The sequence below is a fragment of the Muntiacus reevesi genome, chromosome 1, assembly GCF_963930625.1.
Source record: "Muntiacus reevesi chromosome 1, mMunRee1.1, whole genome shotgun sequence".
Taxonomy (NCBI): Eukaryota; Metazoa; Chordata; class Mammalia; order Artiodactyla; family Cervidae; genus Muntiacus; species Muntiacus reevesi.
Genome location: NC_089249.1, coordinates 86,098,725 through 86,122,518, shown reverse-complemented (window position 1 = coordinate 86,122,518; position 23,794 = coordinate 86,098,725). Strand labels below are relative to the sequence as shown.

General features: G+C 46.9%; 1 protein-coding gene across 3 annotated transcripts in view; it reads right to left on the bottom strand.

Moving 5' to 3' along the window:
- Positions 1-196: 196 nt before the first annotated feature.
- The window catches only part of ZNF697 (zinc finger protein 697), a 33,817-nt gene continuing 10,219 nt past the window's right edge, over positions 197-23,794 (bottom strand). Inside the window, exons 1-3 of one of the 3 annotated variants that reach the window (XM_065906005.1) lie at positions 13,498-13,576; positions 7,111-7,391; positions 197-5,264 (exon numbers count right to left, since the gene is read on the bottom strand). In XM_065906005.1, the coding sequence (XP_065762077.1) occupies positions 3,856-5,264; positions 7,111-7,354 (1,653 nt within the window). In that variant the 5' untranslated portion in view covers positions 7,355-7,391; positions 13,498-13,576 and the 3' untranslated portion in view covers positions 197-3,855. Of the gene's footprint in view, positions 5,265-7,110; positions 7,392-9,263; positions 9,589-13,497; positions 13,577-23,794 lie in introns of those variants that run through there. The other 2 variants (XM_065905986.1, XM_065905995.1) reach the window with 2 other exon arrangements.

The window sequence follows — 23,794 nt, the reverse complement described above, 5'->3', positions numbered from 1 at the left end:
CAATTCCAGAATGATCTAGGATCCACCTAGACATTCTAAATCAGGAGTGAGCAAACCTTTTCTGTAAAGGTTGAGGTGGTAAATATCTTGGGATCGTGGGTCACATAGCCTCTGTCACAACTACTCAGCCTTGCCATTTAGTGCACAAGCAGCCATAGACACGATGTAAAGAAGGCTAAGTAGAATTGCATCCCAATAATTTTTTTAAAAAATATTTATTTGTCATTGTTGGGTCTTAGTTTCAGCACTCAGGATCTTTTGCTGCAGTTGTTTGTTTTTGTTTTTTTTTTTTTTCCTACTTGGGCTCTCCAGTTGTGGTGGGATCTTAGTTCCCTGACCGGGGATCACACCGAGTCCTCTGCATTGAAAGGTGGATTCTTAACCACAGGACCACCAGGGAAGTCTCCCAACAAAATTTTATTCACACAAAGGGAAGGGCTGGATTTGGCTTCTTGCTGACCCTTGTTCTACCAGAGCATAACTTCCATAGATTGAACTGAGTTCTATTTAATGGGTGACAAGTGCTATTTAATGGGTAAAGAAGAAAGACTGACATGGTAAAAGACTGATCTGGATTTAATGACAAATATTCCATATTGGTTGCTGAACACCAGAATGCTGTCCAAGGAACCATCATTTAAATAAAACAACCTGAAAATAAGGCAATTCTCACATACACAAGCACACACTCACACAAAACCTGTTACTTTTAGGATCATTAAATTATTCACTATTATAACAAACAGTTGTAAAATAACATTACAGTGAAGGAAAATGTGCACAAACTTCAGAAACACAGTTCCGATTGTCTATGAACACAGGTTCTTAATTTGTACTTTTTCACATATGTATAGCCTCAGGATCTTAAAGAGGCCACATGGCTCAAGGGGTTAACTTATCTTCTCCTTCCAACTCAGAGCTCAATATTTAATCAAGCCATGTAACCTATTTAAACCTGCTCTCTGTTCTCAGAAAAGTGCAGCCTGCACTTGACCCAGCTCCCCAGGAAACAAATGATACATTTGCCTCCACCATCATGAATGAGTTGGTAGGAGTCTTCAGATGAACATTTTTAAGGGTGAACCACAGTTACCAGGGTTTGCTTTAGAAATACTAATTTTCTAGGACTAAATATAAGAAACAACTTCCTGAATGCGTTTAACCTCACTTAATGCAGCTGTGTTCCCTGAAGAATTGTAAGGAAAATGGAATCACATCTTAGATGCACCATGAGTAGGGAGTTGGTAGCTGGACTGTTTTCCTTTGCTAAAGGATGCACTCATAGAAGGGATGCTGAAGTAGTAGCTGGCTTTCTTATCTATGGTAACTGAAAGAACAGAGGTCAGTGACATCCAAAGATTTCTGCTGCCAGCAAATTCTGAACATTAGTTTCAGCCTCCTCTTCCCATTGAACCCATGCTCGAGAGCTGCTGCAGATGAAACGGCAATAGTATGAAAATGTCAGCAAAAGACCAAGTGACCCAGAATGTGGGTCATAAACCCATGAATAACCAAAAGTCGGATGAGATTTCATAGGCACAGACTTGAAAGAACTTAAAAACAGCTGGAAGAGGTAGATGTGCATTTAAAAAAAAAAAAAAAAAGGAATAAGATTACCTACAAATTGGCTCTATTATTTTCATGTGAGTCTTATACACTTAGTATTCAGACTTCAAGAGTCAGAATAATGGACCCTTGCTTTGCTCAGATTACTCTCAACCAAAATAAAAAGGAATTAGTATCTTTCAAAACTATCTATAGTTTAAAAATCTATTTGCATTTGTGAATAACAATAAACCAATTTAGAGAGCAAGATCAACAGGCATTATACAAACCCAGATTTCTCAGGATTTTTTTTTTAAGTGTTATAATGGCAAAAACATGCTTTCCTACAGTCCCCAAAGAATTCTTTGCTAAAATGCAACTGACCAAGTATAACCTACCAGCATCCATAGAAAGTTTGCTAAAAGACAAAAACGATCTTGTGGATTTTTTTTTCCTTGTCAAGTGTGTCCAACAGTTTGTGAAGATGCTTTCATGAAAAGTAGAGGGTAACAATCACTAATAAAGAAAACAAAACCGCTTTCCACAACTCTACCTTCTAAAGGCTAACCTAAGGGAGGGATTTTCAGCATAGGTAACTGAAGTCTATACAAGAGTCATCTATAGCCCCGACTAGAAATGGAACATATCTAGGACACTCTAATTACATGACAAAGACCAGCTTTGTCAACAAGGACATCTTTGGCCCTTCTAGACTAGCCTTAAGTTTTTCCGTCAAGCATAAGAATTTTCAGTGTCCTTATTATATAAATCACAACAGGTGAGTCTTCCTAGCAGCTGAACTAGAGAGCACAATAGGTCAGACCCGCCTATCCACACTGCTGTCTGCCTCTCTTCAGAGCCGCCTGTCGCACTCCTGTCCCCTGGCCTTCCCTAAGACAGGGGTCATAATACTGTCCTACCTCACAAAGATGTGAGAAACAACTAACAATCATTCAAAAGCATGAAGCACTTTACAAATACAAAAGTGCTATTTTGGCATTTACAGAACCACCAGACCACATTCACTGCTTGTGCTATTTGGCAATTTTGCATCCATACCTATCCCTGCTTGTGCCCTCCTTGTGTGAAGTCTTGAGTTTTCTGCTGTGCCTCCCTGTGTAGGAAAGAGAAATTTCTGCTCAGACCAGAGCCCGTAACCATATGGGTGGAGGTGGGAGTTGGGATAGCTCCCCAGTCACTGCAGAGGGGAGAGGTACACAGATACCAATGAGACACAGGAGCCTTGCGCCCCAGCACGGGAACATCTTGCTTTCCTGGATTTCTCCCAGAAGGCCAGCAAAACTCTGAGCAAACTGACTTTTGCAGCAGGTCACTAGGGCCACCGTTGATGGCCCGAGTTTCACTTGAAACAAGCATCAAGCTGACCTGGGAAAGGAAAAGAAACACATGGCTGGGATTGTTTCATTTCCCAGCACTTAAAGACCACAGGAGACCTGAAAGAACACTGGACCTGGATCACACCTGCCACCAGGGGCGGGGGTATTCATCCACATAGCCCGCCCTAACCCAGCATGAAGCTAGATTACTTTAAAGTAGCAAAGAACCAGGGGCAGTACCAAGCGCTCCCTGATCTGAAAACCAGTTACAAATGAATTTCTAAACCTCAGAGATTCTGCCCTGGAAATGAGGGTGTGTAGCTGAAAATTCTGCCCAGTTTCCCCTGGACGTCTCAAAATAGCAGCTAGCTGTGGCTCAGAGAAAGGAAGGGAAGAGTACATAAAATATCCACTCCTGTAGGACTGACAAAGTTCCTCTACTTTTTGTGGGACTGCAGCTGATATGGGGAGAACAGGGCAAACAGTGGCTTAATACCTGGTGAAGCCAGGATAGAATTACTCATACCTGCCTTTGATTTTATCCCTAACTTTCCATCCACACCCACTGCCTGCTTCCCGGAGGCCATCACGGCCCAACCTACTGTGTTGCCTGCCATCCTGTAGCCGCCCCCACCCCATATCTCCTCTGCCTATAAGTCCTCAAAATGCCTGCTCCTCCACACTCTTGACTCCCTACAGCGTGCATTTGATGAAATTACCACGCTCAAGCACATCTCCCAAACATTTCACCGTTAGGGAGGAGACAGGCAAAATACAGCACCTCCCAAAGAACAACTCTTATTCAACCCACCCCTTCGGGACTCCTAACACCTAAAAGGCTCCCTAGTTGTTCTCAGATTGTGCATCCCGCCCCCCTTCCCCGTCTCTCTATAGGGTCTGTCCCCAGGACACCTAGTCCCCACGTGATCGCCCACCCCCGCCCCACCCCGGGCAGCCTCCGTTGGGCCCAGCCCTAACACAGGTGCAGCTTCTGATGCTGCGCCAGGTGCGTCTTGTAGCGGAAGCCCTTGCCACAGCCCGCGCACTTGTGCGGCTTGTTGCCCGTGTGGATGCGGCGGTGGCGGATCAGGTGCGAGCTCTGGATGAAGCTCTTGCCGCACTCGATGCACGTGTAGGGCTTCTCGCCCGTGTGCGTGCGCTGGTGCTGCGTGAGCGTGGAGAAGTCGCTGAAGCGCTTCTCGCACTGGCCGCAGCGGAAGGGCTTCTCGCCCGTGTGCACGCGCAGGTGGTTCACCAGGTGCGAGTTGCGCCCGAAGCCTTTGCCGCACTCGCGGCACACGTAGGGCCGCTCGCCCGAGTGCGTGCGCTTGTGCGTGAAGAGGTGCGAGCTGACGCTGAAGGTCTCCCCGCACTCGGAGCACATGTAGGGCTTCTCGCCAGTGTGCACGCGCTGGTGCTTCACCAGGTCCGAGCGCCAGCTGAAGCGCTTGCCGCACTCGCCGCAGCCGTGGGGCTTCTCGCCCGTGTGGATGCGCTGGTGGTTGGCCAGGTGCGAGCGTCGCACGAAGCCCTTGCCGCACTCCCCGCAGGCGAAGGGCCGCAGCGCCGCCGGCCCCGCGCCGCTGGCCGCCGCGTGCGCGCGCCGGTGGCTCAGCAGGTGCGAGCTGAGGCTGAAGGCCTCGCCGCACTCGGGGCACGGGTAGGGCTTCTCGCCCGTGTGCAGCCGCCGGTGCTTGAGCAGGTCGGCGCGCCAGCTGAAGCTCTTGCCGCAGTCGGCGCACAGGTTGGGCCGCTCGCCGGTGTGTAGCCGCAGGTGGTTGGTCAGGTAGGTGTTGCGGCTGAAGCCTTTGCCGCACTCCCCGCAGCGGAAGGGCTTCTCGCGCGGGGGTCGGGCTAGCGCCGGCCCTGCCGCGAAGCCCCCGCCCACACCCATCATCCCCACCACCGCTTCGCACTCGCCCGCGAAGCCGAAGGGCTCCAGGCTGGCGGCCGCGGCGGCCTCGGCCAGGCGGTGGATGCGCTGGTGCTGCAGGAAGGCGGCGCCGGGGCTGAAGCTCTCCCCGCAGTCGGGGCAGATGGTGGGCGCGTCCATGATGCTGGCCATCAGGCTGTCGAGCTCGCCGAGGTCCATGGACATGGGGTGGTGGAGGCGGCGGAAGCGGCGGTGGGCTGGCTTGTCGCCCCGGTGCCGACTCCCCAGGGAGAGATGCCGCCTCCAGGGAAGCACGGCGGGGGGCGGCTGCTCCTCTTCCTCCTCTAGCCGGTTCTCCCCTGCGCTCTCCTCTTCCTCCTCTTCCTGGGGGCTCCGGGAAATGCTGTCCGACTCAGACAGCCCTGGGAACATGGTCATCTCAGCTACGCCAGATTGGTCATCCTCTTCCTCACGGCCTACAACCCCATCTTCCTCGCTCAGCAGCCCCTCTGCAACAGAAAAGGCGGCCATGGGGGTGACTACGCTTGGCGCTCAAGTGGTAAACCCAGAGGAAGCCTGTCTCAGTAAGAGTGTGGGCCACAGGGTAATCTCCCCCGGGACCTCTTAACATGTCTCTCCAAGGTCCCTGCCCACTCAACCCCCAATTCTAGCCTCCTTCCCACCTGGAGACTCAGGGATGGCCTAAAGTGAGAGCGCTCATCTGACCCTTGCCCCTCCAGTTCTTCAAGCAGCTGTCTCTGGGCCTAGGTCCCACCACTGGACCTGGGGCTCTGCTCAGCGTGGCCCCCTGAAGCCCTGGCAGTGCGCTTGAGATGGTCAGCTCTGGGCCAGGCGGGACTTTCTGTGATCTCAGAAGAGATCTGCTCTACTCTATGAGCCACCAATCCTTTTCAAGGCCCTAGCCTCAAAAGACAAGACCACTTTGGCCAACCACAAGAAGAGACCACCTGGCCTAACTCACTGGTCTGTCTTTTAGTATGGTTGGTCAGTCTGCAACAGCTTAAGGTGGAACAACAAACCAAACACATCTCAACTTAAGGGCTTTACTTGTGTGTGTGTTGGGGGGGGGGGGGAGATGGGTGGGAAGTAGGGAAAAGGGGAGGTGGATGCAGGATCTGGACCTAGCTGGTGAGTCCAGCCTGGGGGCTGACCCAGAACACACATCTATCTGCCTCTGGCTGCTTATCCCCAGGCATGTGAAAGACCATTCTGTGCACTGCAGGGGAGGGCACAGGAGGTCTGGGAGGTGTCCTGGGGAAGAACTGTAACCTCAGGATCCTGATCATAAGGTATTTCAGCTCATTTCAGTTCCCAGGGCATGAGCAGGATCAAGCAACAAAAGCCCAAGGATGGAACCAAGGAAGTGGATGGAGGCCCAGTATTCTCTTTCCAGATGAAGAACAGCAAAGATTTAGGAGAGCCCTTGGGCACTTTGGGTATTAGCCATGTGAGCCCAGGCAAGTCTCTTACCATTGAGTTTATTTATCTGCAAGCAGGGACCATGACTGTAACTGTAAACATCTGGATCTGTGCTGAGCAACTCATATAACTCCAGCAACCCCAGGACGATAGGACCCAGTATTACCTGCGTTCCTTCTCGTGCTGTTAACAAGTATCATTTTATAGCAATATTTTGTATTAAAAAGTGCACGCCAGTGAGTTACCCTCTTCACCCTTGTTTACCAGCTACAGCTCCTCCCCAGATCAGACTAAAGAAGAGATGTTCCTCAAACTTAAGACAGTGTGTGTGCCATCACTCAGTCATGCCCGACTCTTTGTGACCCCATGTAAAAGACTTTAGTCCACCAGGTTCCTCTGTCCATGCGATTTCCCAGGCAAGAGTACTGGAGTGGGTTGCCATTTTCCTACTCCAGGGCCATCTTCCCGACCCAGGGATCTAACCTGTGTCTGTTTGCATTTCCCACACAGGCAGGCAGATTCTTTACCACTGCACTACCTGGAAAGATGCTGTAAGGCCGTACAGAATCTGCTTAATGGTCTCCGATGGAGGAGCCTGGCAGGCTGCAGTCCATGGGGTCACTAAAAGTTGGACACGACAGAGCGACTTGACTTTCACTTTTCACTTTCATGCATTGGAGAAGGAAATGGCAACCCACTCCAATGTTCTTGCCTGGAGAATCCCAGGGACGGGGGAGCCTGGTGGGCTGCCGTCTATGGGGTCGCACAGAGTCGGACACGACTGAAGCGACTTAGCAGCAGCAGCAGCTAGAAAGCTGCCTCCTAAGAATGCTGCCCCTGATTATCACTCTGAAGGAGCTAGAAAACAATGTGAATGGGGCAGCTTCCACGGAAATTCCCCAGCTCTTTGCTCACCTGTGCAGACGTTAGACATCAGTTCCCTCTCCTCTGAGCGTCCTCTCAGAGCTTCATCCTGTGGGTTGGAGCCCATCTCCCGCTCCAGGTCGCCTTCTCTCTTGTCTGCATCCTGTGGGTTAGAGCCCATTCCTCTCTCGTCTGGGTCCCCTTCCCTGTCTTCACAGTTCTCAAAATCAGAGCCCATGCCCTTGTCTTGCGAGTCCTGGGCTTCACACACACCCTGTTTGTCTTCTTGTTCCATCCAGGAAGAACAGGATGAGGGAGGTGACCAGGGATACCTGCTCCAGACAAAACAAACACAGATCAAGATCACGTGGGTCTGGCCTCATCCCCTCACCAGGTCTGGCTTTGATTGCCATGAAACTTGATGGCACAGTCCAATAAAATGTATAGAGTTCCAAGCCCTAGATGGCAGATCCTAGAGGCTCCATTTCATGATTTAAAGTAAATAGAATCAACTGAAAAGGAGGCTGGTCTGGATGGCAGAGCAGCAGTGGTAACTCATGGGGCCACATGCCAAATGTTACCAGATTACAGTCGATCCGCTTCCATCTGTGAAATGGATAGGTTTCCCTGGCGGTTCAGATGGTTAAGAATCTGCCTGCAATTCAGGAGACCCGAATTCAATCTCTGGGTTGGGGAGATACCCTGACCAGAGAAGGGGATGGCTATCCACACGCCAGTATTCTTGCTTAGAGAATTCCATGAACAAAGGAGCCTGGCGGGCTACAGTCCATGGAGTCACAGAGAGTCAGATCGGACTGAGTGACTAACACTTTCATGAAGTGGATTATTCTATTAGCATGGCTCTATAGCTTTAACAGTGGGGTAACAGTGGTATTCCCATTTTACAGATGAGAAAACTTGAAGCTCAAAAAGAGGAACCCACAAGCCTAAGGCCAGCTTGTAAGCAGTGCTATTCTGGGTACCATACCCTGCCATCTTTGTTTTATGAGTTTCTGGTGATACTTATTTGATTTCTTTACTTTACTGATATAAAATTTTTCTTGCTGGCGTTAATAATAGTCACTCAGCGTTCTCCATGGGCTCTTCCTGACCCAGGGATCAAACCCAGGTCTCCTGCACTGCAGGCAGATTCTTTGCCGTCTCAGCCAGATTGGCAGAAACAGGGGATTAAACTAACCATGCTGCGTCAAAGTTCTATGAGTTCTTTACTCTTGTTAAAGCTTGCCCTTCTCTAAACATACACCATTTTTATTTGTCAATTATACCTCAGTAAAACTGGGTGTGTGGCGGGACGGGCATCTTGACCTCCTGAAACCCACAACAGTCTTTGTGAGGATTTTAGCTAACTGGGAGGGGGTCTGGAAGGAACCAGAGGAAAAGTACAGTCAAGACACAAGAATAACAAGCATCAGTATGCTGACTTCTCGTCTAAGACTGCGTCACTACCAGCAGCAGCACCTGGCTCTGCAGTGAAGACCTGCTGCTTCCTGTGAGTAGTCAGCCAAGAAGTTCAAGCTTTAGTAGGTCTCTTGGGGACAGGTGGAGGGGACGCAGGGACCCTCTGTATCAGAAGCCATCTCTAGAACCTGATTACATATTTTGCCTTATTTATGCACCTTAATTGTAGATCGACCTTAATTGTAGATCGACCTTAATAGGAACATCCCTTGGCACAATCAGCAAAACTAAAACAGAAAGGTATGGTACCCAGAATGGTACTGTTTACAAGTTGGCCTTAGGCTTGTGCAGTCCCCTTTTGGAGCTTCAGGTTTCTCATCTGTAAAATAGGAATACCACTGTTACCCCATCATTAAAGCTATAGAGCCATTTTAATAAAATAATCCATTTCATGAAAGTGTTAGTCACTCAGCCGTGTTTGACTCTCTGTGACCCAATGGGACTGTAGACTGCCAGGCTCCTATGTTCGTAGAATTCTCCAGGCAAGAATACTGGAGTGGGTAGCCATTCCCTTCTCCAGGGGATCTTCCTGACCCAGGGATCAAATTCAGGTTCCCTGAATTACAGGCAGATCCTTTACTGTCTGAGCCACCAGGGAAACCCATTTACTTCATGGATGGAAGCGGATCGAACTGTAGTCCAGTGAGAGTCGGCATGTGGCCTCGTGAGTTGACACCGTTCCTCTGCCACCCAGACAAGCCTCCTTTTCAATTAATTCTCTTTACTTTAAAGCATGAGGTGGATCTTCTAGGATCTGCCATCTACAGAGCCCCTCTACATAACAGGCCATCATGTGAGCTGTAGAGAGAAGATGACATCAGATTCCTAAACCTTTTGTAGATGTCAGGTTTATATATCAAATGTATAGGGCGCCCTGCCAAGTCTGAGCACTTGAGCCAAAAATAATTGACCCCTGCCATCTATCACTCTTACAGCTTAGCTCAAGGCAGCAAAACAGTTTATAGGTCAAAGATCTTGGACTGACTTTGAAGTGTCCAGCTCTTTCTCTGCCTCCAAACAGGACTTGCAAGAATATGGCTGAGCAGTGGGACTTCCCTGGTGGCCCAGTGGTTATGACTTTGCGTTCCAATGTGGGGTGGGGGGGGTGGGTTCAATCCCTGGTCAGGGAACTAGGATCCTACCTGCCTCACAGGCAAAAAACCAAAACATAAAGCAGAAGCAATATTGTGACAAATTCAAGAAAAGTGTTTAAAAATGGTCCACATCAAAAAAATGTTTGGAAAAAAATTATGGTTGAATAAGATGCCCCTACTTCAGCTTTTCCTGTCTGCTTTCGCTGAGAGGGCTTCCCAGAGGCAGCCCGGGCTCTGCAACCAGACTCTTGGGCATGGAAAGCAGGAGTTATGGGCAGCTGCCATTCCAGTGGGGCCAGACTTCCCCCAGAGCCCAAGGCAAGTCAGTAAACCTCTTATTGTTTCAGTGTTCTCATCAGTGCAAGGAGGATAATGCTACTTAACCTTTCTCTCAGGGAGAGTGTCAGCAGGAAACATTAAAAAAGCACTTTGGAAAATACTTGAACTTGATATTCTGAGTAGTCCAGATGTGGAATTCTTCTAAGTCCTGATGCCATTTCAACAGACCTCAGAGACACTGCAGCCCCTCCTTAATTTTGATGGGCTCATGGCCCTAAAGAACACATTATATCTATCCTCAGAGTTGATGATGTGTGTGCTATGTGTGTGCCAAGTCGCTTCAGTCTGTCCGACTCTTTGTGACTCTATGAACTGTAGCCCATTAGGTTCCTCTGTCCCTGGGAATCTCCAGGAAAAAATTCTGGAGTGGGTTGCCATGCCCTCCTCCGGGGGATCTTCCTGACCCAGGGATGGAATCCACGTCTCTTATGTCTCCTGCATTGGCAGATGGGTTCTTTACCACCAGCGCCATCTAGAGTTGATGATATACTCCCTCAATTACAGGGAAAAATCAAGCCTTTCTCTTAAATATTGCAGGAAAGTGGCTGGGACTGCGGATGGTCACTCAGCAGTATCCTGAAACACAGCAGAGTCCCTTTAGAATGTGTTAAGTGGTTACAACACCAGGTCCCAAATGCAGGATTAGGCCATAGGAGAAAATCCCTTAAAAACCATAAACCGTTTAAGAGGTCTATCCCTCAAGGGACTCTTGACCCTAAATCACTTCTACCCATCACTCTCTTGTCTCCTGGAGCTCAATCTCTATAATAGACAGCTATACCCCTTGAGTCAACATGTGTAATACACCCTGAAGATGGGGGATGGAGAGGTTAAGAGGAAGGTTTGTGACCTACTGATTTGCTAGTGACTAAAAGCAAAAGCAGCACAGAGGTGGGGGGAACTTAAAGGGAACCTAATCAATGATTTCTGCCAACCTAAGACCAGCGAGAAGAATTTTATATCCATAAAGCAAAGGAATCAAATAAGAATGAGCATCACCAGAAACTCATAAAACTAAAATGGCAGGGTATGGTACCCAGAATGGTACAGAAATGACTGCTGCTCTCCACCATGAAGGGCAGGGTTTAAGGGTCTACCTTGGGAAGCAGGAAATCTTAGTGTTTTTACCTCTAAGCCTTTTAAGAAGGACAGAGCACCTTCTGAGAGAACACACCAGACAGCAAAACTGGAACAGTGGACTTTCTGATTGTGATTTCTTGGGAACCAAGAGACAGTTCATACCAGAGACACTAAATAAATAAACATTCTTTTTTTTTTTTTTTTAGATTTAAGTGGGGAGATAGGAGGAGAGGCAGGGTGTGAGTTCCCCATTTAGGGCCGGTGTATGAAATTCATAATGCTGCCCTATTCAGAGTTAAGGAGGCTCTGAGCTCCCAAAGGGAGGATGTCCAGATCCTTATTCACACCAGGGGAGGGAGGATTAGCTTATGTTCTGAGAAGAGTGGGAAGCTTCTGTCACCTCGAGAGATACATTCATGGTACAACATCTACTCCAATTTGTTTAAAAATGCATTTTGTTAGTGCAAAACCAGAATATGGATTCAGCTCCATCCATCATATCACAGGGTTCTAGGCAGCTATCAAGTAACAGAGAAGGCTATTTAGAGGTAAGGAAAGGCAGTCACAATGTATTATTAGATGAAAACTAGCTGGTTTTAAAATAATCCCGTTTATTAGGATATGCACACTAGCATACATATCGTTATACACGTTTACACAGGTTCTGAGAGGAAAATCAGAAGATTACTTATTAAAATGTTAAACCATCTCTGGTCATTTCTAGGGACTTAACATCATTTAATCTTAACAACAACCTAATGAAGCAGGGTATGCATTTCATCTTGAGAGAGGAGGAAAATGAAAAAAATGAATATGTTAGTCACTCAGTCGTGTCCAACTCTGCGACCCTGTAGACTGTTGCCCACCAGGCTCCTCTGTCCAAGGGGTTCTCCAGGCAAGAATACTGGAGTGGTTGCCATGCCCTCCTCCAGGGGATCTTCCTGAACCAAGGATCAAACCTACGTCTCTTACACCTCCTGCACTGGTAGGCAGGTTCTTTACCACTAGCGTCATCTGGTTCTAATCACTGAACTAGCAGGGTGAGCCTTGGTTTTGGCCACCACAGACACTGTGCTATGTGACTCTAAGTATCTGCCCCTCTTAACTTCTCTTCGATGAGGAGACTGGGTTTGAATGTGCCTGAATCCTCTTCTCGAAGTCATGTGACAAGGAAGGAGTGTGAATCCAGGGAGGCACCACTGTCAGTTTCCTTAGACATTTCCAGCCCCAGCTTGTTTACCTGACTCCCACCGCAAGCTGTTAGCTCCCTCAACACCCGCCAGCGCCACCACAGAAACCTTCTCCAGGGTCCGATCACTTCAGAGTGGGATCAGCCAACTTTGCCAAGACTGCTCAGATCCTCGTTTTCAGAAGTTGCAATATGTTCATCTTCCTTTCTTCTCAACCCACACCCTCCCCACATCTCAAAATAGAGTAATTTTTCTAACTCTGCAAAGTCACTAGGCTCAAGTGCCTGGCCAGACAAACTCAACCCCATCTGAAAGATCAGTCTGAAGATACTGCTACAGAGTGGAAGTAAATGTGATCAAGTATGGTGGAGGGAGGGTGGGAGGGAGAGAATGAAGTGGAAGGAGGGGAAGTGAAGCCAGCTGCTGGGCCAGCATTCGAATTTAACCTGCCCGAGTTTATTGGCACCTTCTCCCAGTAGACCCTGTCTGGGCCTCTAGAAAGGCAAAAGCCATTCCTTTCCAATAGAAGAAGCCTCACCACTTTATGGATTCATCCTCCCTTCCTGCCAAGAGGTGGAAGCCGACCAGCACACATCTCTCCCCCACCTTCTTACTTATGAGCCATTGACTCTCCTTTTCTGGGGCCTTGTGCACGGATCCTTGTGCACGGCCTTGGTGAGTCCCACCACCTGCTGGTGGGGATGGGAGTGGCAGAGGGCGGTGCTCCCAGCTACCCCGTGGCCAGAGGGCTTCCATTGGGACCACCAATGGAGCTGACCGTGCACTTGAGGGCATCCCTCTCATCTGAGTAATTCTGTGGGGTGCGTACCGAGGGTCACCCAGTTTTCCATGTGACAAGAACTTGGGCTCGCTAGCTGAGCTCCAGGTGACAGGGCTCCGAGGTATTGTCAGGCCTCTCCAGTCTCCTTGCCATTGTATTCCTCCTCCCAGGGAAGAGGACAGACGCCCCTCACCCCAGCAGCGGGTCCGCCTGCAGCTCCCCACCCCACCTAACCCCCCCTCCCCAACCCCCAGACAGGGCAGGCGGGACCAAGCTGGGGGAGCCGCCGCCTGAGCACAGACCTCTCCCGGCCCGTTCTCAGGCAGGATGGGGAGTCATGTGCCAAGGCCATTGCAAGGCCACGGCCGGGAGCCAGGCCGGCGGGGCTGTCATGTCAGGGGAAGGAAGCGGCCAAGAGGCCCGCCAGGAGCAGCTCCTTTCCTGTCCCCTCTGCTGTGGTGGGTCCCTTCCTTACCTCGGAGCGGCTCAGTCTCCCGCCTCCCCCACAGCCCGGGTGCCTCCTGCCTTCACTTCCCACGCCCCCTGCGCCCCAAGCTCTCCCCTGGGAGAGTTTCCAGTGCAGAGTCCAGCAGGGACGCCCGGCTGGGTAAAATGCTGGAAAAACAATTTAAGTCTGTGGCTCCCAAGGCTGAACTCATGACTGTAACTGGGGTCTAACCGGGAATTCCAGGGGGTTAATCATTTGTCAGCCTTCAAGCATCAACTGGGTAAACAGTCAACCAGGGGGTTATGGCCATGGGAGTCCTGCCTCCTCCTGAGCGAGCCTGTGGTCAGAAAGGATGCAAAGGGCAAAGAACTCCACCACCCCCCCCACCACCCCCCCACCCGTACAGGGAGGAGATGCCTCCAGTGAACCCCAGGAATGGGTCCACATCCCAAGGGGCAGCTGACTTCCCAGGCACACACCCAGACTGTCCAGTACCACATGCCAACCTCCCAAGTGGCAGACTGCTGCGGTGAGGTGCATGGTAATTCCAGACAGAGCCAAAAGATTACTGCAGCTAAGTACTGACCACTCTCCAGACAGGAGAAGCTAAAATAATATGGTTTCCTCCTTGTGGTTACTGGGTTGTTGTTTTTTTTTAACCTGGAGAGGGAAGCCCAAGTAGAAAAAAAGAAAGGCTCAAAACCAAGGCAACAGAGAAATCCATTTACAACCCTGTTGGCCAGAGCTAGTCTGAGATTCTTTCCAATCTTTATGGTCAAGAATAGCACATATGTCCTTGGGGTCAGGCATTTCCTGTCTGTTGGTTGGGCCAGAGCCCCTCAGTTTGGCCGAAGGGCCTCAGCTTGTCACAGCTGCCAAGCCTGCACCACCATCCCACGCCTTCTGCACAAAATAAAAATTACTGCAATGCAGAGACAGATCCTAAGCGCCTTCAAAGTTAGACCATCCACCCTAAGATGGGAAGGCACAGAAGCTAAAGGGTTTCACGCATGTGTTTACCATCCATATTTTACATTTAACTGAAATAGAATATTCTACCTGATGCGCAGAAAATCCTTCTGTTCAAGATTTTTTTCCTCTGTTCTGCCTGGCATCATCTACCACCACTACCTGTGTTACAGCCTCAGCAGTTTCTTCTTATCTAGCACCGGGCCAGTCCTCAGAAGAATTCAGATAACTCCTCAGGGGGCTTCCCAAGTAGCACCAGTGGTGAAGAATCTGCCTGCCATTGTAAGAGGACCCAGGAGACACAGGTTCGATTCCTGGATCAGGAAGATCCCTTGGAAAGGGAAATGGCTAACTCACTCCAGTATTCTTGCCTGGGAAATCCCATGGACAGAGGAGCCTGATGGGCTGCAGTCCATGAGGTCGCAGAGTCAGACATAACTGAGCGCACACACACACACACACAACTCCTCAGCAGCTGGCTCAAATGTTCAGTGTTCATACTTCATGGAGTCATACACTCGGGAATCCCTCTGCTGAAACTCCTTCCACAGACAGGAAGCAGAGGCTCAGAGAGGGAAAGTGACCAGATCAGAGACTGAAAGACGGTTTGCTAGAAAAGTTACGGCCAGCATCTCACTTTTCTAATGGCTTTTCCAGTGATCTCTCCATCTCTTTAATATAAAACATCACTTCGAGAACAGCCAGATACATTTGGGGCATATACTTGCCTTTTTTCCCCCACACTATTTGTCAGAACCAGTTTGACAGAACCAATAGGATGTGTATAGAGAAAGAGAGTTACTATAAGGAATTGGCTTGTGTGCTTATGGAGACTGGCAAGCCCCAAACTCTGCAGGGTGGGCCAGCAGACGAGACTTGGAAGAACTGATGCTGCAGTTCCAGTCTGACGGCTGTTTACTGGAGAGCCCCTCCTTGCTCAGGGAAATCAGATTTTTCCTCTATTTAACTGACTGGATGAGCCCCACCCACATTATGGTGGTCAGTCTGCGTTCCTCAAAGTTTGTTGCTGCTATAGTTGTTTGGTCACCAAGTCACGTCTGACTCTTTTGTGAGCCCATGGACTATAGCCCACCAGGTTCCTCTATCCACAGGATTATCCCAGGCAAGGATACTGGAGTGGATTGCCATTTTCTTCTCCAGGGGATCGTCTCAACCCAGGGATCAAACCCATGTCTCCTGTATTGCAGGCCAACTTTCTACCACTGAGACACCAGGGAAGCCCAGTTATGTGACTTCTCAAAGTTTACCAACTTAAAGGTTAACCTCATCCAAACACTGCCACAGAAACACCCAGAATAATGTTTGACCAAATATCTGTGTACCTACTGGCCCAGTCAAGTCAATGCATAAAATTAACCATCACACCGTGGCTAAAAATACAGGCTGCAATAATCCCGTCCTATGTGGACATTTACTCATGAAAACATCTTATTTTTCATAAAAACTATTATTATATACAGAGAGTGGAATGGAGTCTCAGGGTATATGCACTGTAGAAGGCAAGGCGGGGGTGGGGGGGGGGAAGAATCAAAATCAATCTTAATTAAAGATCTACAGACACATGTGTGTATATAGGCATCGCTTCCCCATAGCAGAAAGAGAAGTTTAATAATCTGTTTCACTGAAGGACAAAAGAGAACACGACTTAGAATGCACAGCGGTGAGGTTGGGGAATATGGGAGTTGTTAACAAACAGCTTTGTTCTGGGAGAGTTGAGGCTGGAATTCCTTGTTAAGGTTATTTGATGGGGTCAGGTGACCTCAGGAAGTCTTTTCCAACCCAATTTATTCTGTGATCATATTCCACTGGAACGAACAGCCATCAAGAGAATGTTCTTCACAGTGAATAGGGAGAGAAGAATGTTGGGACCAAAAGGTTTGAGGCACACAGTCAACCACCTGAGTTTCCCACGGCAAATTCAACAGGAAAAACAGCCCTTCCAATTATCTGCCTAAAATAACCATTTGGAGTCACTGATGAAGAATGGCTGGCATGTTTCAGCCCAGTTCATTTCAGCAGTGGCTGACACCTCTCCATATAACCTACCAAGGTGTCTTCCAATGAAGAGAAAGCAAGAATAAAAATGGTAGTGATGTCACCTAATCCTTCAGTGTTTCTGCCTAATAAAATTTTAAACTCCGAAGCTAGTTTGTTTTCAGCATAAAATGAAACATTTACATACACCTAACTACACCTTTTAAAAATTCACTTACTTGTGTTACTCTTATTTCCTCAAAAATAGCAATATCGGCAAAACCAAGATCATAGAAAAATTTAAGACACAATCCAGTTTCTTCAAAAGTGGTAACAACAACAAAAAAATGGTGACAAAAATAGCAAAATACAAAAGGAGAAAAACATACAAGTTAAAACACTTGAAATGTATCACCCAACCTCAATGTATAGACCTTATTTGTATCCCAAATAAACAAACTCATACTCTGGTTTCTCTTCAGATCGTATAAATCTTTCGCCTTTTACCAAATAAACAAACTAAAAAACAAAGTATAAAACAATTGTGAACTTGTGAATGAGGGTTAGTTATTTAATATTGAAGAATTACTCTTGTGTTTTTAAGAAATATGTAAGAAAATATTTACAGGTGAAATGCTATGTCTGGAATTTGCTTTATTTGAAGTGATATGTCTGGAATTCCAGGACAGAGGGGAGTATATACAGATGAAATAAGACTGGCATACACTGATCTCTGTTGAAGCTAGGTGGTGGTATTTTATTCTGACTTGATCTGATTTTATTTCTGCATTCACTAGAAAACATACTAATAAAGTTTAAAAACAGAAAGCATAAATCATTTTTTTCTGAAATTTAAGGTCGCTTATATTCATTTAGTGCTTCCCAGGTGACAGTAGTGGTAAAGAACCTGCCTGCCACTGCAGGAGACACAAGAGATGCAGGTTCGATCCCTGAGTCAGGAATATGCCCTGGAGGAAGGCACGGCAACCCACTCCAGTATTCTTGCCTGGAGAATCCCACGGACAGAGGAGCCTGGGGTCAGCCACGACTAAAGGGACAGCACACACGCATCTATCTATTCACATTCTGAGCAGACCATAATAAAATATCAGTAACTTCCACAAAAGGGTTAGTCTGTGTTTTACAAAGTGTGCCAAATCAGGAGTAATTACAATACTTAATACTGAATAGAGCTCATGGGTATTGAGAAGAGAGTTAGCAGGGGAAAAGATAAAAGAAATTTAAGTTTCATGCTTTGCAATCTTTTTTTTTTTTCCCCTCTTTATGAAATAGAGGAACAGCTGTTATATACAAAATAGAATCAGAAAGCTGTTTCTGCTTTCATCTACTTGCATTTTTCCTAAGAACTCAAAAGGAGTTCTGAACACCACAGCCAGTGCTTGTTTATTTCCACCATTAGTTCAGCCACTCTACACTCAAGAGAGAAGAGGAGGGAAATCCCTGGCAGTCCAGTGGTTAGGACTCTGCAGTCTTACTGCCAAGGTCCTGAGTTCTATCCCCAGTCGGGGAACTAAAATCCCACAAACCAAGTAGCGAGGCCAAAAATGGGGGTGCAATGGTGGTGCATGGGAATAGAGAAAATAAACCTGGCTGGGAGCCCTGGCTGTGACAGCTCTGGTAGAGGAATGCTTTATCCCCAGTAAAGTCAAGCCCACAAACCAATGCAAGTGTCCAACAGATGAAGTACATCAATAACGGGTTATCTCCAGAATGCTCTCCTAAGGCAGGTGTTTCCAACTTCTGGGATCTAATACCTGATGATCTGAGGTGGAGTAGATGTAATAATAATAGAAATAAAATGCATAATAAATGTAATACGCTTGAATCACCCTGAAACCATCCTCTCCCCCTCCCCATCCCCCACAAACCCACACTGCCTGGATGCCAAAAAGCTTGGGGACCACTGTTCTAAGGGGATAAAAAAAATGTGTGTGGATGAAAAGGAAGCTAATACACTAGTGATTATGAAAATGTTACCTCCATGAGATGCACCCTGGCAGGAACAGAATTACTTTATTAGCCCAAACTGAGGACGTTTAAGTTCGTGTCCTTCTCAGGGAAACACTAAGGATGCCATCCAAATATACTCGAGATACCACATTACAAAGAGAACACCTAGAAGAGATCATGTTCCCACTTCATGTTGGAAACTAAAGGCTTGCATAGTTTCCACCTTAACCAAGAGTACACGGTAAGTCTGTGGTGCATGGAAGCAATGACAGGACACAACTTTCATCCAAGCAGTGGAAAGGAGGTCAGAGAGTCCAGGGCCCCCCTTATAGCTTGAACATCACAGTTCCCAAGTTAATCATCAGTCTCAGGCTGTTTGGGTTTCTTATGTCCTTTTACCTCCAGCTCCTGGCATTTCCTGGAGAGAGCAGTAGTCCTAAACAAGCTTGTAAACAGAATAAGGGTATTTTTCTTAGGCCTGGGTTCTTAGCCTGAGGGCCCTGAGAGTCCATGAACTCTGGATACCTTACAAGAATGTGTCTGCAGAACCTTTCTTCTGATGAGAAAGCCAATAGTGTTCCCTCAGGCTCTGAAAGGATACCGGACACAAAGGCAAAGCAAAATTCCTGATATAAACCTCTACTAAGAGGATTCATGATGCATTCCTATCATTTCGGAAAACATCCAAAGCAGTTTTGGGTAAGGGGAATACCAGCAGTTTCACTACTATATGCCACAAGATCTTCTGGTGGGGAGGTGGAGGAGAGATGATAGTGACAGTAAATCAGGCATTAGCACCAACAAAAATGTCAGTAAGTTTCAAAAAGGATGGAGCAGAATGAGGGACATGGCAAATGCAACATGCTTGACCCAATTTGCTGGTTTAGTCTGTGTGTGGTTAGTCACTCAGTCGTGTCCGACTCTTTGCGACCCCATGGACTGTAGCCCGCTAGGCTCCACTGTCCGTGGGAATCTCCAGGCAAGAATACTGGAATGGGTTGCCATGCCCTCCTCCAGGGGATCTTCCCAACCCAGAGATCGAACCCAGGTCTCCCACATTGAGGGTGGATTCTTTACCAGCTGAGCTACCAGGGAAACCCTGGTTTAGTCTAGCATCCTATATGACAGATGAGTCAGGCAACAGGGACCCTGAAAGGGTAAGTGAATTACCCATGAATGCACCATTTGAGCACAGACAGGAGCCTAAATCCCTGGCATCTCAACTTGTGTTCTAATCCCCTTTCTACTCAACCTAGCATAGCCTATGGTGCTTGGCTGAAATACTCAGGCTGGCGACTTGGCATCAGTAGTTCATCTGCTTTTCATGTCCTGATTGCTTGTGTTAGGTGGCAGGTGCACTGAGAGGATGTTAAATTGCTCTTCCAGCCTCTAACACACTGCCTCTCTGGGATGTGGCTAATTTATACAAGTTTGACCCTGGGTTTATGGCTCCCATCAGCAGCTTATTTGGGCAGTGAGTCAGAGCACATTAATCAAGCCATAACCTACCCAGGACACAAAACACTTTGTTCGTTAATCCTTCTCTTCTCAAAAGAAAACGAATTAAAATCTGACCAGAGTCACCAACTCATTCCTAACAAATCATCAGAGTGTTCACGAAGTCATCCTGCCTGCAAATACACAGTAATATGGAAATAGCCATGTGAAGAAGGGAGTTCTGGGATAAACTCAAACTCCTCAGTACAAAGAGCCCGGGTCACACAAAAGGGCCATTAAGGAAGGGTACCACCCACCCATATTCATCCAACATGGCCCATGCCTACAAATCCAGTTTCTCAGACTCACCCTCTTTTCTACCATTACCTTTTTGCTTGTTTTAATAGCTCTGCATTCTCTGTGGGGAAGGTGGTGCTGAAAGGGGCCAGGTGGAAGGAGCAAGCCAAACAGAAGCTAAGGGAAGAGATTCCATCCACAGAGGAGAGATCGCACGTCTTTTTGTTGAACATTTCTTTAAAGGATTCACCATTTTACAGATAAGGAAAATGAGGACCAGAGAAGATAAATGCTTTTTCTGAATTCACAAACACAGGGAGTTGGTGGCAGAATTGGGACTACCACTCAGGTTACCCGATTCCTTTTAAGTACCAGTTCCCCTACACCAGACTCTCCCAACCAACTCTGTCATATTCATGGATTTAGTGCTCTGGCTTTGCTGACAGCATTCATTGACACCTCCTTCTTTCTTCCTATTTTTCTTGTTCTCTTCTGGACTCTTGCTTCCCCCGCCCCTCTCAAATTGATTTTAAACAGTTTTCCTCTAAAAAACGTAAGAGATATCCTTCAAACTTTTAAATTCATGTGATCCTCAGAAAAGATCTCCGAATTAACAGATTTTGGATTACCTACCATCTTTCTTAGAGAAAAAAGACATCTTGTTGCCCAGAAAAAAGCAGTTGCTCTGAATTAACATTGACTCAATGGGAGTGTTAAACACTGGGACATGGTAAACACTGAATACTTCTATGTCTTTGGTACAGCATTTGAAAAAGAAGTCATCATAAAAGACAGAGAGACAGCTAGAGAGAAGAGAACACCTATGGAGCATCAACCTGAACAACTGGTACTGACTATGTCATTTTCAAAGAATTTTAGGGAGTTCCCTGGTGGCCTTGTGGCTAGGATCCAGCACTTTCACTGCAGAGGCCAGAGGTCAATTCCTGGTCTGGAAGCCATCCCACGTGCCATATAGTGTGGCCAAAAGGCAAAAAAATTAAAATTTTAAAAGAGAATCTTAATAGAGTATTTCCATCATGCAATTAAAAAATATTTTTAAAAGACTTAAAAATTCAAACTATGAAACACTTTCATGGAAAGGAGAGACTTTTTCTTTTGCAGAGACTTTCCTTCCTTTTCATTTTTTCAATGCCTAAAGCCAGTTATCAAACAATATTACATTTCCTTCTGCAGAGCCAACAGGTCTTACAAGCTACTGGGAAAAGCAGAGCTGGTGTCAGTGAGCCGTCATCAGTTCTAACCTCATCACCACACACATCAGTTTCCTAGTGAACCATGGGCTTCCCAGGTGTGTACCATCTCAGTAGATCATAGTCATTTCTAACAGTGAGTCTGGCTCACGTCAGTATCAGCTATAATTTTCCATCTTCCAATCCAATATTCAGTCTCCTCTATGATCTCACCATCAACACTGGAACGTGCTGGACATACATAATCGAGATGCAATAAATGCCTACAGAAATCTTGTTGAGATGCTGTCCTTGAAATTCTCTCATTCCTTAGCATCCACTGTTCTAGGCTTCACCACTTCCCTCAGCATCCTGCTTCTCTTCTTATCTCCCAACAGTTCGACCTCCTATGGTGCTGTTTACATTTTTTTCTCCCTCTTCTCTCAGTCACATTGCCCCTTCCCCTAGTTTTCAGTAAATACCTCCTCTGTCCAGAGACCCCACGAATACAAAACTCTCCCCCCAACCCCTGACCTGTACTCTGGGTCCATATTTCGAATGGTGCATCAAGCATCACAGATGAGGATCTTCAATGTCCCTTCCGTACTGAAGTGCTGCTCTGTATGTTACATGGGACTCGGGACATGCGGCGGGGAGGGATGGGCAGGAAGGGAAGCACAGGTAATGGCATCAGCAGATCTGGCTGCAAACAGAAGTCTGTCACTTACACACTCTATGCTCCTAGGATGGCTATTCACCAAATTGAGTCTTACCTTTCTCATCTATACAATGAGAGCAACAAGTTACCTTGAAAGATTGTTGAAAACTCAAAGGGAATTTCCATTTGGAAAGGATCTGGCCCTAGTCATATTGAAAAACGTTAGTTCTCCTTCCAAATCTCTGTTACAAATCAGCTGCCCATTTCTGTTAAAAGCCTCTTTGTTCTTACTCAGGTTTAAAACCCTGGAGTCAATTTTGGCCCCTCCCCTCACCCCTTTCAATCCAATCAGCTGCCAAGTCCTTTTCAGTTCTCTCCTCTATTTTCCCTTATTACTGTAGTAGACGCTTCCTGATGCATCTTAAAACATAGTTGCCACTCCATTTACCATTCGCCATTCTCCTGCTCAGAAACCTCTAACTGACTTTGTCATTCTGTCCAGAGAAGCAGAGAAGTGCAAACTCCAAGCCCTCGACAATGTAACAGATAGCTCTAACCTCTCCCTGACTTCTGCCAGCTAACCTCAACCAAAAAGGCATGATTCAAGCCTCCCAAAAGGCACCTTGTGTTTCTCCCCTCTCACTGTGCTTTTCTCTCTGAGAAACAAGTCTCTCGTTTTCTAGTGGGAAGCAATACCAGCAGTGGTTAAAAGCTCAGCTGGTGCTCTGGGATGACCTAGAGTGCTGGGAAGGGGTTATGGGGAGGGAGGTCCAAGGGAGAAGAGATATATGTACACATAGAGCTGATTCACTTCATTGTACAGCAGAAACCAACGCAGCACTGTAAAGCAATTATCCTCCAATAAAGAGATGAAAGCTGAGTCTGGAGCTGAACACCTGTGTGAATCCAGTCTCTAGCTCAATCTCTTTGAGCCTGGGCTTTTTCATCTACAAAATGAGAGAAACAGCTGGGTCTACCTTATCAGATTAGTGTTAAATGCTTGAGGAGAGCATTATTATCTCACTTTGTATATGATTCTTTAGGGTACTCTTCCTTATTTCATTCTGCCTAACTCTTGAGAGTCCCTTGGACAGCAAGGATATCAAACCAGTCAATCCTAAAGGAAATCAGTCCTGAATATTCATTGGAAGGACTGATGCTGAAGCTGATGCGAAGAAATGACTCATCAGAAAAGACTCTGATGCTGGGAAAGATTGAAGGTAGGAGGAGAAGGGGATGACAGAGAATGAGATGGTTGGATGGCATCATGAGTTTATGCAAGTTCCGGGAGTTGGTAATGGACAGGGAAGCCTGGCATGCTGCAGTCCATAGTCGCAAAGAGTTGGACATGACTGAGTGACTGAACTGAAGTGAATGTTAGTTTTAAAAATATAATCATAGTTATAAGTTGTAACTTATCATTTGCCCTCTCTCCCTCCCTCCTAGCTCCCAACTGTAAGTCCTGGTGGGAACATATTGCTTTATGAAATTTCATGATTCCCCACAAAATGAGCCTTCAAATAGTTCTTCAATACAAAAATTTATTGTATTGAGGTATAGTTGATTTACAATATTGTATTAATTCCTGTTGTATAGCATAGTGACTCACTTTATATATATATGTAAGGCTTCCCATATATAGTGGGAATAGTGGTAAAGTAGTAAAGAATAGTGGTAAAGAATCTGCCTGCCAATGCAGGAGAGACATAAGAAATCCAGGTTTGATTCCTGGGTTGGGAAGATTCCTGGAGGAGATTCACTCTAGTATTCTTGCTTAGAGAATCCCATGGACAGAGGAGCCTGGGGG